General features: G+C 51.5%; 1 protein-coding gene across 4 annotated transcripts in view; it reads left to right on the plus strand.

Annotated features, from left to right (window-relative positions):
* The window catches only part of NUP188 (nucleoporin 188), a 1,828,090-nt gene that overhangs the window by 1,230,574 nt on the left and 580,833 nt on the right, over positions 1-16,683 (plus strand). For all 4 annotated transcript variants that reach the window (XM_069609202.1, XM_069609203.1, XM_069609201.1 and 1 more), the window contains exon 28: positions 14,676-14,745. In XM_069609202.1, coding sequence (XP_069465303.1) covers positions 14,676-14,745 — 70 coding nt within the window. The remainder of the gene's footprint in view (positions 1-14,675; positions 14,746-16,683) is intronic.

The following is a 16,683-nucleotide window of genomic DNA, read 5'->3' on the forward strand; positions in this document are numbered from 1 at the left end:
TGTTCTCTATTGTAAAGTTCTTTGTATATTTTTCCTGGACACATCATCTTGAAAAAAAAGCCATCCAGGATAAGGTACAACGGCTGTTGACCATGGGAGTTGCCAGGGTGAGGTCCACCAAGTCCCTGCTCGGCATGATGTCGTCATGCATCTACCTCGTTCGGCTGTGCAGGTTGCGGATGCGGCCGCTTCAGGAGTTCCTCGACGCCCGCTGGATACAAGTGTTGGGGAGTTTTGAGGACAAGATCGCCCTCAACGAGACATTCCGTCAAGCGATCCGGTGGTGGACTTTCAGACCCCAGCACCTCAGTAGACGGTGACGACAGACGCCTCCCTGGAGGGATGGGGCGCGCACACCAAAAATCTCCACGCAAGATTCCTTTGACTCCCAGAGTAGTCGTTGCCTGTAGTAGTCTTGGAGCTCCGGGCCGTGTTTTGGGCCCTCAGGTCCTTCCTTCCGTCCCTCAAGGGCAAGGTGGTGCGGGTCTTCACCGACAACACCACCACGATGTTCTACATCCGGAAACGGGGGCACCAGATCCCCAGCTCTATCCAAGGAAGCGCAGGATCTATGGCACTGGGCCATCGCCCAGAGGTTGTTCCGGTTACCCTTTCATCTGGCAGGAGTGAAGAACACCATCACCGACTCACTCAGCAGGGAGCTGCGCTCTTGCCATGAGTGGGAGCTTCGGCAGGATCAAGTGGATCTTCTATTCCGACGATGGGGCAATCCCCAGATCGATCTGTTTGCGACGGCGACGAACACCAAGTGCCGGAGGTTCGCCAGCAGGTTTTCCCAGCTGGGGAGCATGGGGGATGCATTCTCCTTCCCCTTGGACGGCCTGTTCCTCTATGCGTCCTCGTCACACCGCCATGGCCGAGGCAGATATGGTACCCGGACCTTCTGGACATGTCAGCATCCCCTCCAGTCAAGCTTCCGGCGGACGCAGATGTTCTCGCCAGGGAAGGAGGCGCAATCCTACACCACGACCCAGGGTTGCTGAGCCTGCAGGCCTGGCTCCTGCAGCACTAGAGTTTGGAGGGTACGAGATCCCAGCGGATTGCAAGGAGGTGCCTGCCAAGGCCAGGGCTTCTTTGAATCTTAAGTGCTATGGATATAAATGGAAGAGGTGTGCACAGAAGATACACCCTCTACGGATTGCGGCCCCTCAAGTGCTGCCGTACTTGCTGTCGCTGGCCAAGGCGGGGCTGGCGCACGCCTCCATCAAAATTCATCTGGCGGCTATCTCCCGCTATACCAGAACTCCGGGGCGTTCGTCGCTGTGGTCTCATCGCCTGGTTAAGGAGTTCATGAAAGGACTTTTCTGCTCGTTCCCGCCGGTGAAGGCTCCGGCGTGGGAGCTCAATGTGGTGCTGACTAGGCTCATGGGTCCTCCGTTCGAGCCTCTGCATTCGGCACCTTTGAAATTCCTATCGTGGAAGACGGCGTTTCTTGTGGCCATCACCTCCGCACGACGAGTGGGAGAGATCCAGGCCCTCTCATGTAAGCCTCCGTACTTGACATTCCACGAGACGGGGGTCGTGCTGAGGACGCACCCCTCGTTCCTGCCCAAGGTACCATTGGACTTCCATCTCAACGAGCCCTTGGTGTTGCCTGTTTTCGCCTTCGTCGCCGGCTGAGAGGACTTTGCACTCGCTGGATGTGGCTAGAGCGCTGAAGTTCTACGTGGACCGCACAAAGAGTTTTAGGAGGACGTCACAACTGTTTGTGAACTTTGGCCCTGTGAACCAAGGGAAGGCCGTCTCCAAGGCTTCCATTTCCAGATGGCTCTCCAGCGGAATCACCAACATAAACAACAAACAGACGACCGACGCAACAACCCCCTACATCACCAAAGCAAGAAGAACTTCCAATCAACAACCACAACTCCCGGAAGACGAACCTGATGAAAACCCAAAAAACACAATGCAAAACCTAGAAGAACTCTTCGAAGACGTTGACACCCCGAATCCCACAACCCAACAAGTGACTGACCAGGAAGGAAACCTCAACACCGAGCAGAAGACGACCGCGACAAAGCCCAAACCAAACACCTCCAAACTTCACTGCAATCTAATATATGCAAGATCCATGTCAAAACACTCAACAGAGATCTTCGACCTACTCGACGTCAACGGCATTGACATCCTGTTCATCACAGAAACATGGCTGGACAACAACTACAAAATCACACTCCAAAACTGCCTTCCGACCGACTTCAAATGCCTACAAATAAACAGAAAAAACAAAAAAGGAGGAGACATCGCTATAGCATTCAAAGAACACCTGAAAATAAAAACTGTCAAACCACTCAACATCCTCAACTGTGAAACCATGGTAATGCACCTAATAGCGAACCCAAAAACCAACATCACATTCATCCTGGTATACAGACTGCCAACATATGATGCAACATTCGTTGATAACTTTATAAAAGCCATCACCAACCTAGCCATCAACCACGAACACCTAATCATCCTTGGGGACATCAACACCTGGTTTGAAGACCGCCACGCAAACTCCCAAAACTCACTAATTGAACAACTAAGCACCATGAAACTACGACAACTAGTCAAAAGAGCAACGCACTCGGCAGGACACACCCTAAACGCAATTTTCGCCAAAGAAAAACTCATCACCACAGCGCCTCCGATAAAAATAATGTGGAGCGACCATCTCATCCCATTCGTGATCACTCTGCCTACCCAAGCCTACATCCAACATCCGAAAATCACAACCGCCACCAAAAGAAACTGGAAACACATCAAAGAGAGCAACCTATTCGAACAACTGGAATTAACGAAACCCTCAACTACAGAACTGGAACTAGCTGACCTTGACGGGAAAGCAGAGATACTATACAAATGGATCGCAGATACAATAGACAAGATCGCCCCAGAAAAACCGTTCACCCCATCAAAAAAAGAACAATGGCAAAATGGTTCACCCCACTACTAAACAACATGAAAAAGGAAAACAAAAAGATGGAATTGGAATGGAGGAATGAATACAACCCAGGGAAAGAAATACTGTACCAGAAACAAATCCGCACATACAAGAAGGAAATTCAAAAGGCAAAGAGAAGACATTACGATGACAGAATCAATAATGCCACCAACACACAAAAAGAAATGTTTATCATCATTGAAGAAATGAGAAACCCACCAGGCTGCGATAACACCCCAAACCCTTCAGAAAAACTATGCAACGATCTGGCAGACCACTTCAAAAAAAAAATCAATGACATCTGACAAACCATACAAAAGCGACCAACCAACCACAACATACAACCCAACGAACCTAACACGGAACCACAGCACAAACTCCAATGCTTTCCTGAAATATCAGCAGAGGCATTCGCAATGCTGGTAAAACGAAGCAAGAAAGCGGGATCACCCATGGACCCCTGTCCCCTAGACATCTACAAATCAATCCTCGCGCAAGGATCGCCAGCAGAACACTACAGAAAACTTCTAAATCTATCACTATCAACGGGGACTGTACCAAAGATCTTCAAATCGGCGTACATCAAGCCACTCTTGAAAAACACAAGTGGTGACGGAGATGACCCTTCCAACTATAGGCTGATCTCTAACATCCCCTACCCAGCAGAAATTCTAGAAACCTACGTATATAAAGTAACCCAAGAACACGTAAAAAAAGCCACCTGCTGGACCAAGCTCAAATCGGTTTCAGACCAGCGAGAGGATCGGAAACAGAACTACTATCCATCTGGGACGACCTCAAAACTAACGCAGACTCAAACACTACCTCAGCCCTTATTGTGCTCGACCTCTCCGCAGCCTTTGACACAGTTAGCCACAACACCCTGACCAAAAGACTAGAAGACATAGGCATAACAGACACAGCACTACGCTGGACCATATCATTCCTAGCAGACAGAACAGAAACCGTATGGATAAAACCTTTCAAATCCACTCCACGAGTTAACGACTGTGGAGTGCCTCAAAGATCCTCACTATCTCCACTATATTTCAACATCTACCAGACTCTGGTCATCAGAATCTTCAAGAAATACAACATTACATGTTACAACTACGCAGATGACACTCAGATCATCTACAAAATCAAAGACACCGATGCCGACCATTCAACCTTAACCGACTGTCTAAAAGAAGTCTTCAACTGGATGGATGCCAACAACCTGAAAATCAACCCAGGAAAGACATAAATCATGATCGTATCCAAAGACCAAGAGAACGAAACCACCATCCCATGGGCTATGGAAATGGGAAACGCACCAACACCATCGAAGGTAGTAAAAAATCTGGGAGTCCTAATGGACAACAACCTAACTCTGGAGCCACAAATAAATGCAACAGTGAAGAAATGCTTCTTCCTCCTCCGAACGGCAAGAAGAATCCTACCTTTCCTCTCCTTCGTGCACAAAACACTCACTATCGACGCCCTAATCATGTCTAAAATAGACTATGCAAACAGCTTCTACCTCGGAATACCAGAATACCTCCTGAAGAAACTGCAACGGTTTACTCCTCAAACTATCCAGAAGAGACCACATCACTCCTGCCCTAAAAACACTAAATTGGCTCCCAGTAAAACATTGCATCACCTTCAAAACAATGTGCATAACGCACAGGGCAATCAGCGGACAAGGAGCAGAATTCCTACAAAAGAAAATTGCAGTCTACAAACCAACGAGACCCCTCCGATCAAGCAATGAAATCCGCCTGGAACTCAACCCATACCTTAAGAAAAAACTTGGAGGCACCTCCTTCTACCACTTAGCCGCATAAACCTGGAACAACATCCCAGAAGAAATAAGAAACACTGAAGATCACCTAAAATTCAGGAAATCGCTAAAAACCTGGCTCTTCAATACCACAGACTAAATCTGGAAACCAAACCAGAAAAAGGAGGACTAAACCGGAAAGGACACGGACATCCCCGACCCGAGAGGGTAACTCCCATGACACCTGGACGGGTGACACCGGATAGACTGGAACACAGGCAGCACGCACGGAGACTGAGTCAACTACCCGAGACAATCCCACCAACACTTTCCCCCACCACTTAGTTACTGCCAGGTATCACAGTGGTCTGGAATTGTCGAGATATTGGCAATCACCACACTATCTGAGAGGTTGACATTGGCAGGTGCACTGGCCACAGGAGTATGAAGAGAGGATAAGGGGAGTTATAAGAGAACATGTTAGAGGTGCGGGCCAGAGGAGTAAGGAACCTGTATGCCAGTCGGACCCAGATCAGGACAGAGCTGCGTCGGGGGAGACTACGCAAGCTGAGAGCCTCAATTCAGGATAGAGACGCAAACTAACCAACCCTACTAACAATTTCCCTTTCTGCATACACCTCTCAAACTCCAAACCAAACACAACCAAAACCTACAGCACAACAAACCGTACAAACCTCCCTACATTGCAACAACAAAACAAAAAGACACATAATCTTGCACAACAGTACACGACGACTACCGGCCGCAAACACCCCAGGCCCAGCCAACGGACCCACCGGGCTGAGGCCACCAACAGCACATCACTGCTCTCTTGCACTTTTCCTGCTTCCTTCCACTAACTCAACCTCCCCTCCTCTTTCAGAGCCGCCAGAGCGCCAGGGGACCACTCTGGTGGTGATAGTGCACGGTACAAATGTCCTTTAACATTAACATCTTCAATGAAGTATGATAGTAACTTGTTTTTCTCCAGCATGGGGTCTGGCATGGATTCACATGCTCATGAATATTCCCCGTCGTCAGGCTGAGAATCCTCGGTAAAGAAAAAATCGGTATCAGTTTCGTTTCCGATCTGTCTTTCCTAGTAGTAACCAATCACTGATCTCTGCGTCATACTGACCACAGCCAATGACTGCCCTCTACCTAAGCCCCGCCTCATGCAGCCATCTTCAGATTTTTACCGCACGTTCAAGTGTTGGGAGTCCTCGTGCTTAGCTCTCGAGCTTTTACTGCGTGTTTCGCGCTTTTTCAGGTGAATTTTCGCATTTTCCGGTTAATCGAGCCTCAAGCTCCACCGTTCCACTCCCGTTAACGGCTACCCGTTGCGGGATTTTCCTACGCCCCTCAAGGGTGAAGATTTCGTCGAATCAACTTCTTGGAGGATTCCAGAAGATTCGCGGCCTACTTCGAGATGGCCCAGGATGCGAGTTCGTCGCCCGGACCCAAGCTGTTTCGCAGCTGCCCTGGATGTGGGCTGCAGAATGTGTTTAAGGAAGACGAACATTCGCGATGCCTCTACTGTCTTCATGGGGACAAGACTCATGTAGAGAAGGACTGCCAGTTCTGCAAGAACTTGTCGGAGCGGACCATGAGGGACCGTCGATCCGTTTCGCAAGCTGGTTGGAGAAGGGCTCGACGGGTGAGAAGAAGAAGAAAGGGTCAGAGCGGGCTTCTAAGTCCTGTGCGGGCGCCCCGGCGACGGGGGCCCAACACCAGGCCAAGCGCTGTGAGTCCGCTGGCTCCGGGAGCGCCGAAAGTTCGGGCTCTTCGGTCGCCAGGCAGGGCGCACCTTCCCAGGCACCGTCAACCACGAGCCAACACTCTGGTTCGGGGAAGAGAAAGTCTGAGACCCCGGGTAAGCTTCGGGAGAAGCCCCGTCCGATCTCGGAAGAGGGGGAGCGAGGCGTCGCCCCTCCCCTGAAGGAGAAGGCCCGGGACGCACCTAAGGTGGTGAAGGCCCCTACCCAGCAGGCGAAGGCCTCTATCGAGGCTATCGCGGCAACTCTGGCCAAGCCGGCAGAGACACCGCCAGCGGAGACTGCCTCTGGGACTAGAGTTTCCCTGCCGCCAAGGAGGGAATCCTCTTTTCAGCCCATCGTCGTGGCCGCCATGATGGAAGAAGCGAGGGGGGGCACGGTGCCCTCCTCAAGCTCGGAGTCAGCCTCGGAGGAGGAACTGACCGAGGCCGTGAGGAACCTCGAAGTCCAATTCGAGAAGGTTCGATCCCGTCAGGAAGACCCTCGGGAGATAACCGAGGAAGAAGACGATGGTGAGGAAGAGCGGCCTTCCCTTCCAGCGCGGCCGGATCCTAGGCCTCAGGATGGCTCGGCGGCCATTTTGTCTGCCATCCAGTCCTTATCCTCTGAGATAAGGACGAGATTCCCACGGCCCAGGCCAGAGGACCTGCAACCTGGCCCGTCGGGAAGTCCTCAGAACAAACGACGGAGGACCCAACCCTCACCTCCGCTCGCCCCCGTGAGGCCTACAGTTCCCTCCTCATCCTCCCACGAGTCGGGAGATGACGGTGCGTTGGGCTCGACGATGGGTTCTGAGGGCGACGACGACGGAACGGGTCTCCCGTCGCACGGGCCTCGCCGCCCGACGAGATTGGCTCATTCCACGCCATGATCGCCAGGGCGTCCGAATTGTTCCAGCTCTGCCCGGAGGAGCAGAAAAAGGAAGGTTTCCTCTATCAGCGCCGGGAGGCCAAGAGGAAGACGGTCATCGCGGTGCCCCTAATTGATGACATCTGGGAGGAGGGCCTGTCGGTTCTCAAAAACCCCTCCACGGCACCAGCCAAACGAGACCGGTACGAGAAGAAGTACCAGGTGCCCGAAACCGCTCCCCTGTGCCTCAGGGCCCAGCCAAAGCCAGACTCGGTCGTCTCGGTGGCGGTGAAGAAGAAAGCGGCGGGGTCAGGAGCCTCAACGTCGAATTCCCCGCCGGACGGCGAGGGAAAGAAGTTGGACGCCATGGGGCGGCGGGTCGTTTCGTCGGCGGCGACGACGATCAAAGCGGCCAACGCCCTGGCGATCGTGGCCCGTTATGACAGGGAGCTCTGGTTTAAGCTGGCCCCCATATTGGACTTCCTGCCGGACGACTTGAGGTCCGAGGCCCTGGAAATACTGCAAGAGGGCGAGGTGGCGTCTGACCACACCATAACTGTGGCAACCGATATTGCCGATACCGGGTTCCGCCAGCTGGGCAACGGTGTTTGCCTACGACGACGGGGTTGGCTCCGGGCGACCGACTTCCGTCAGGACGTCCAGACCAGGGTGTTGGACATGCCGTTCGACGGCAGCAACTTGTTCGGGAAGGCGGTGGATGAGTCCCTCCAAGCCATAAAAACGGTCACGGAGATGGCCCGCGCCCTAGGAGCCCTTCAGCAACGACGGCCCTTTCAGAGCTCCGGAGGCAGACAGGGTGCCTCCAAGGGATCCAGCGGTGGCTCCTCGTCATACCGCCAGGCGGCACGCTCCTTGTCTCAGGAGGCCTACAGGGGTCGCGCCAAGCAGGGAGCGCCTCTCCGCCGTCGGCAAGGTGGCCAGGGCGGCAAGGCCACCACCTCCAAGCAGGACTGAACCGGCCGTGGTCTCGGGCCCCCACCGAAGCACCCAGGTGGGATGCCGGCTGACGAATTTCGTCTGCGTGTGGAAGTCCATCTCCACCGACCGTTGGGTGCTGGATACCCTGGCAAGAGGACACTCTATCGAATTCCTGAAGAAGTGCCCTCACGTTCCACCTGTGGCCAGGAAGGAAAATCAGGTCCCGCAACTGCTGTTGGAAGTACGGGCGATGCTCAGGAAAGGCGCCATCGAGCTTGTCCCGAAGAGGCTCCGGGGCTCCAGGGTGTACTCAAGGTACTTCCTCGTCAGGAAGAAGACGGGCGGCTGGCGCCCCATCCTGGACCTTCGTCGTTTGAACAAATACATCAGATCACAAAAGTTCAGGATGGTCACTCTCCAGCACGTACTGGGACAGCTGGAGGAAGGCGACTTTCTATCGTCGTTGGACCTGGAGGATGCATACTTACACGTTCCCATCCTCAAAAGTCACCGAAAGTTCCTCAGGTTCGTCGTCCAGGGACGCCACTACCAATTCAGAGCACTGCTGTTCGGATTGAAGTCGGCCCCCAGGGTCTTTACCAAGTGCCTAGCACCAGTGGCGGCGCGGCTGCGCCTACAGGGGATTCACTACCTGGACGACTGGCTCATCCGCTTAAGGACGAGGGAACTCGCCGTCGAACACACTGCGAGGACCGTCCAGCTACTCACAAACCTGGGATTCGCCATAAACTACCCGAAGTCTCACCTGGTGCCGTCGCAGGTAGCCCTGTTTCTGGGAGCGAAGCTCGATACAGTGAGGCGCCTGGCGGCCCCGTCGGAAGAACGGACGAAGACCATTCTAGGCAAAGTGCAGCGCCTGCTAGCCAAGGACGTGGCCAGGGTGAGGTCCATCAAGTCCCTCCTGGGGATGATGTCCTCTTGCATCTACCTGGTGCGCCTCTGCAGACTACAGATGCGCCTCTTCAAGAATTTCTCGACGCCCGTTGGATACAGGCGACGGGCACCTTCGAAGACAGGGTCTCCCTCAACAAGGTGTTCCGGCGGGCGATTCAGTGGTGGGGCGTTCGAGCGCACCTCAGGGTGGGCAAGGACTTTCAGACGTCGGCGTACCAGGAGACGGTGACGACGGACGCCTCCCTGGAAGGTTGGGGCGCCCACACCCGAGATCTCCACGCAAGAGGCCTCTGGCTCCTGCACATCAACGTCCTGGAACTCCGAGCCGTGTTCTGGGCTCTCAAATCGTTCCTCCCGTCGCTCAAGGGCAAGGTGGTGCGGATCTTCACGGACAACACCACGACAATGTTCTACATACGGAAGCAGGGAGGCACCAGATCCCCAGCCCTATCCAAGGAGGCACAGGATCTGTGGCACTGGGCGGTCGCCCAGGGGATTTTCCTGGTTCCCTTCCACCTGGCAGGAGAAAGCAACACCATCGCCGACTCGCTCAGCAGGGAGCTGCGCGCTTGTCACGAGTGGGAACTGCGCCAGGATCAGGTGGATCAACTCTTCCGACGATGGGGCAAACCCCAAATCGACCTGTTCGCAACAGCGACGAACTCGAAGTGCAAGAGGTCCGCCAGCAGGTTTCCCCAGCCGAGAAGCATGGGCGATGCGTTCTCGTTCCCCTGGGACGGCCTATACCTGTATGCGTTCCCTCCGTTGCCATTGCTGCTTCGACTCATCCGCCAGCTCAAGAGGTCCCGGTGCAGGATGATCCTCGTCGCACCGGCGTGGCCGAGGCAGATCTGGTTCCTGGACCTTCTGGACTTGTCAACTTCCCCTCCCATCAAGCTGTCGGCGGACGCGGACCTTCTCTCCAGAGAAGGAGGCGGCATCTTCCACCACGACCCGGCGTCGCTGAACCTGCAGGCTTGGCTCCTGCAGCGCTAGAGTTTGGAGGCTACGATATACCGGCCGATTGCAGAGAGGTTCTTGCAAAGGCCAGGGTGTCCTCGACTCTCAAATGCTACGGTCATAAGTGGAAGAGGTTCTCTATCTGGTGCCGAGCACAGAAGATCAACCCCCTACGGATTACGGCCCCTCAGGTGCTGCCGTACCTGCTATCGCTGGCAAAGGCTTGGCTAGCCCATGCCTCCATTAAGATTCATCTGGCGGCGATCTCCAGATATACCAGAACCACAGGACGGACGTCCCTGTGGTCCCATCGACTGGTAAGAGTTTATGAAAGGACTGTTCCGGTCGTTCCTGCCGGTGAAGGCCCCGGCGTGGGAACTTAACGTGGTGCTGACCAGGGTCATGGGGCCCCCATTCGAGCCGATGCACTCCGCACCTATGAAGTTTGTGTCGTGGAAGACTGCGTTCCTGGTGGCCATTACCTCCGCACGACGAGTGGGAGAGATCCAGGCCCTATCCTGCAAAGCACCGTACTTGACTTTCCATGCCTCGAGGGTGGTGCTTAGGACGCACCCCTCCTTAATGCCCAAGGTGCCGTCGGACTTCCATCTTAACGAGCCCTTGGTGTTACCTGTTTTCTTCCCGTCTCCTTCGTCGCCGGCCGAGAGGACTTTGCACTCGCTGGATGTGGCTAGAGCGCTGAAGTTCTACGTGGACCGCACGAAGAGTTTCCGGAGGACATCACAGCTGTTCGATAACTTTGGACCTGTGAATCAAGGGAAGGCTCTCTCAAAGCCTTCTATTTCCAGATGGCTCTCCGGCTGCATCATGCACTGTCACTGATTGGCTAACCGACCGCTGCCAGGCTGTCCGAGAGCCCATTCGAGCAGAGCGATCGCTGCTACTACGGCGTTCTTATCTGGTGTGCCCCTACTGGACATCTGCAGGGCTGCTACGTGGAGGTCGACGCACACCTTCACGAGATTCTACTGCGTCGATCGGGATTCCAGGGAGGAGTCCAGGGTCGGCCAAGCAGTGCTGCGCAACCTGTTCGCTTAAGGTGAGCCTGGTGAGGAGGTAAGAGATGCTTAATGTTGAGTTTTTTGTATTGCTTAATGTTGAGCCTTTTACCACCCCCCGTGGTTGTGCATGTGTGTACTGCTATTTATTCTTTTATTCATGAGAATGTGAATCCATGCCAGACCCCATGCTGGAGAAGGAACAAGTTACTTACCTGTAACTGTTGTTCTCCAGCATGGGTCTGGCATGGATTCACATGCGAACCCTCCCGCCTACCCCTCTGCAGCTCTTCACTTGGTCATACTGCCACTTCACGTGCTACCAAATCTGAAGATGGCTGCCAGAGGCAGGGCTTAGGTAGAGGGCAGTCATTGGCTGTGGTCAGTATGACGCAGAGATAAGTGATTGGTTACTACTAGGAAAGACTGATCAGAAACGATACTGTTTTTTTCTTTACTGAGGATTCCCAACCTGACGACGGGGAATATTCATGAGCATGTGAATCCATGCCAGTCCCATGCTGGAGAACAACAGTTACAGGTAAGTAACTTGTTCCTGAGCTACTTTTTGGTTACTTGCATGATGTGGCCAGGGTGGCTGGTGGCAGTGAATACTTTTACAGTCTTTTTTGTAGTCTCATGCACTTTTGCAATTTACCTCTTAATGCCAAATACAGTACCATATATTCTAAAATGGCTGTGTCAAAAGAGTTTCGCCTGTCTTTTGCCATCTTGTCTTGTGACCTCTTTCCTGCCCTGGAGTAGCCTGAATTTACATATATGATAAGCCCTTTCCCAGGGAAAGCTGCAGCTTTTGCTGGTAAAGTGGCGGTCTGTGTGCGACCGGATGTTGAGGGCGGGGTTTGTCTGGACCTAGTCCTCATCTTTGCCAGGTGTCTGTTGGTGGGCAGATACAGTGGCCTGGAGCTGTACTGATTGGAAGGAGGAATTCTGCAGCCACACATCGGACCATCGGAGCCAAGATCTCTACAAAGGAGAACAGCTCGCTGAAGACCCGGAACTCGTTGGAAGTTCACCAGCATCCCTTCCTTCACTTTCCTGGCAAAGCCCTGTCTCTGCAGATCCCATTAAGACCTTTATCAGTGCTTTCACCGCCTGGACCAGTGGGAACAACCAGTCCTGACCTCTGCCCCAGAACCATTATGTTGGCTAGTCAGATGTCAACCTGAGCTGGTGTGCTGCAACAGTCGTCAGGCCCGAATTAATACTTGCAACTCCGCTATTCCTCAGCTTAAGGTGCAAGAACCATTTCCCTGAAGTTTCAGCTCTGCACCACAAAGAGGGGTCTTGCAGGACCAGCTTCTTCATTTTCACCACAAGGGTTGTCTTCTGCCATTTTGTTCAAGTGGCTATCGCTGCTCGCCCATTGTCATGCCCTAGGAGTCCCCTGAGGTCATCACCGGAATAGTGGTCCTGAAGTCTGTGTGTCATGGGTGTCCAGCTGTCCAGAATGCAGAACCCTGTCCATCGGAGCACAGAACCTCAAATTAGCCAGACCCAAGAACCTGATGCCTGAAGAGACCTTTACACCCACACGCCCTAGGCTTCCTCCAATAGTACCAAGGAACAACTCTAGAAGGACCAACAAATTCAGGAACTTCTATGGTGGTCCCTGATTGAGTCAGCATAGCAGGGATGAGAAAACACACCTGTTTTGCTCCTCCACACCTCGTGTCCATAGGGTTGTATGGATGTAAAGTCCAGAAGCCCTATCTCTCCCTTGCCTAGCCCTTAGCTATGGTGTTTTAATGCATTGTGTCCTCCCACGGATTCCTCATCTTTGATCTATACGTTGCTTACAGCTTCTGAAACTTTGACAGCAGAGGGCACCATGGTCCCTCTGCGGTTTCCATCCCGCTCTCTTGATGTCGGCTCTGGTAAAAGTAGCACACACCGCGCCCGTTGCCTCAGTTCCGTTTTTCCACATGCACTGCATGCTTCAAACAGTTTGATTGCCTCAGCAATTTTCTACTGCGTTTCTTCAAAATCCTCGATGTGTCTACTCCGAAGAACGGATTCAAGAGATGTTTGGCCTGTGGATCCAACATGTGCATCACAGATCCACACCGAATATGCCTCTGGTGTCTGGGGGTGGGCCATAAGGTCAACGACTGTGGGTCATGCCAGTATATGACCGTTAAGGCCTTGACATGGAGGAAGGGGTAACTCGCCCTAAGTAGGCCTTTGTCCAAATCCCCTTTCACTACCCCATCTACGATGAGTTCGTCCAACAAGAAAAGCTTGAGGCATTTTTTCACCTCAAAGGGCTAAAAAGCACAGTAAACCTACTAAGCGCTGTAGATTGAGAAGCAAATCTCGACACTTGTCTTCTCCAAGAGATCTAGGAAGCAATGTTCTCAATCCCAATCGTCTTCGTTCGACTCCTCGCCCAATAGGAAACTTGAACGTTTTCCTAGTAAATCTGCTTCAAAAGCAGAATGGGAGAATTTTCACCTCAAAATGTTAGTTGTTCACAAAGGCGGCTCCACCCACCCCTTCGAGTAAACCGAAAAAGGCTTCTGACCCCATTCCGCCTCGTGAGGTTGACAGGGCATCATCAAAGTCTACTACTCCTGCGCGTAAGAGCCTGGCAATAAGTCCTCGAAGCTTCCTCGCAAGGTGTCAATGGATTTGACGAGGCGAGACCAAGACACTGCCTTCCCCCTCTGCTTCGTCGAAGAAATCAGTGTCAAGCTCTTGGGCGTCAAAGCCATCCTCCTTGTATGTTTACGTAAAACATTGCGGTAGTATTGTCCGTAACAATCTTTACCAACTTTATCTGAACTGAGGGAGGAAATGATTTAAGAGCATAAAAAATTGCTTTCAGCTCCAGAACATTTATATGGTCTTTTCTCTCTTGCATTGACCAAAGACTGTCCTGACAATGAGCCCCCCCCCCCGTACTCTGACAAATCCGTTGTTACTACACCTCGATGTAGGGTGGTTGAAAGGGAAACTTGACCCACAGATTTTGTGAATTGATCCACCAATTGGGACCCTGCTTTTCTAGATAGGGAAGATTTTTCTAAGGTTTTATATGGTGTTTTCAAACTTCTTTTTTCTCAGCCTATTAGTTCTCAGTCTTGATTAATCACCTGCTTCTTTTTCTTTACTCACTTGCTTTGCTACACTTCCAGTACATTGAAAAGTATTTCTATAGGTGTTCAAAAGTAAAGTTTGAGTGCTCTTAGTAGTGCTTTTAGCAGAGCACACTAAGGTGAATGTATATATTTTAGTAGTGTATGTTTTAGTGTGTTACTTAACCTGTGGTTTTTTATTGACAGAGTTGTAAATAACTGTATTTTTATATATTCTGCCTAACTTGTTTTAAGAGTGCTCAATGTCTGCTTAACTGAACCCTTCCCCACTCTCACGCACTCCTAAGTCTAAGCCTTGCTCTTCAGTCACAAAGATTGAAGAATTTGTCACATATTCAGTAGGAGCCTCCCAACTGACGGGGCAGTAATTATTTCTTTTTTCCACAGGCCCAAGTTTTGGGAGAATTTAACAAGTCCTCTCTTTGGTACACTTTCTCCACCTGCGGAAACTTCAGAGGTGAGTCCCTTATGAACAGATTTTGGGTAGGGTGACAGTGTGAACAGTTCTCTATTTTCTTGTCTCACTTCACTTGTATGAAGACTGAACCGGATTCCCTATCTCCCAGCTAAGAGACTGTGGATCCTCAGTTACCCCATTATTGGTCCCCCACCTTAGCTCCCAGCAAGTGACAGCCTTCCTACCCACCTACTGTAGCAGTCGGTCCTCACTGTCTACTGTTCTTTCATCAAAGAGAACTGCCTGGTGGTAGGGTGAGGGGAGGAAATCTCGAATGTGAAAACAAAAAGAATTTTGAAATAAGTTAGTTTTACAATGGACTTAGAAAAGCCAACCTAAGGTTAGCAGGGTTATTCACAACCACAGTTGAGCAAAGCCAATCTCATATGTAAAGTTGGCCAAGCAGCAAGTCTAAACTAAGGAGGAAGTGGGCACTAATGTGTAATATAGTTCACACTTAGCAGAAATGATAAGGAAAAGACACACAGAGGTACATTATAAAAGATAACACTACTTGTCACAGCACCTACACTAAGGCACATTATAAACCTTCAAAGGCAATTAAAAATACTTTAAGTACATATATGCAACTCCCAAGAAAGCAATACACAGACATAGTCCTTCAGTACGGATACTCTTATGGAGTGATCAGTCCCCCCATAAGAATGTAAAAAAGGAAAAGGGAAGTAAAGCATAATGATTTAATTGCCTCCAAAAGGTCAGGTTAGGTGTCCACTCAAAGCAAAATGAGAGTATTCCATAGAAGTTCATGGGAGCAAAGCAGCACAAAGAAAATCTCTACTAACAGGGGTTACCCAGATCTGGATAACTTCAAGGATGCATGTCTTGCATTGCCCCCTGGCAGTTTCAGGAGACAACTTGCAGCAGGACTTGACTTTGTGTGGAGGTCAGTACAGCAGATTTCCAGCATCCCAGCAGAGCCTCAAGGATGTCTAAAATGAGTTCCAGCCATGATGAGCAGCTGGGCCTGGGTGTTGCCGAGGAAATGCAAAGATGCACCCTCCAGTGACCGAAAGCAGACTATGTACCAGTCAGAGGGAGGAAGCCAGGTCGCAGAAGGTTGAAGTTCGCAACACAGTGGTATTGGCTGAGGCAATGTTGGTTTTTGCAGCAGTCCTCTGGCGTCCCTCGGTCGTCTAAAGCTCCAGTGTTTTACTTGGTTTCTGCGCCCCCCTCGTCTCCTTATACCCAGGATTTGGGCTGACTGCGACCCAAAAGGACACTTGCTACATTCAAACTTGGTGGTGACTGTTCAGTAGTGAACCGCCAACCCCCCAGAATCTGCCCACCTACATCTAAGACCCTGGAAGTATGTGGATAGGAGGGACATTCCCCTCCCAATTTACTGGCAGTTCACACTCAAAGGAGAGCCTTTGCGGGATACTTGCAAGAGGCCCACCCAGATACATGAAGTAAGGGGGTCCACGTACCCCCTAGAAAGGTAGGCGAACCAACAAAGGACAGGCCATCTGGAACACAACTTAAAACACGCAGAGGAGCCATTTTGAGAATATGGTCCTCATCAGTGCATTATCGTGGCTAAAAAGACAGCGTGCGATAATGCACCCACAAAAAAATGTAATAATGTAACACCTGCTACCAGCCTCTTCAGAGAATGCCTGCAAATGACCAAACAAGCTTCATAGTGCAATGAATAAGGGATACAGTGTCCCCAATGCATTCCATGGAGGATTGCCTGTGCTGCAAAGGTAAACACAAAACAGCATTACAAAAGAGGCTCCAGGGGCCCATGGCAGCACACCACATGAGGTGGGGGTGCTGCCATGTGAAAAGTATGGATGTCAAAATAAAGGCTAGAGGTCGCCCTTCACTGTAACCTTAAAATAAGGATCCAGTGTTCCAAAAACAAAAGTAAATGCAGGAGATGAGTGAGATAAAAAATGCCCACTCACCTTC

Source organism: Ambystoma mexicanum, chromosome 8 (genome assembly GCF_040938575.1).
Source record: "Ambystoma mexicanum isolate Mex_15411 chromosome 8, UKY_AmexF1_1, whole genome shotgun sequence".
Classification (NCBI taxonomy): Eukaryota; Metazoa; Chordata; class Amphibia; order Caudata; family Ambystomatidae; genus Ambystoma; species Ambystoma mexicanum.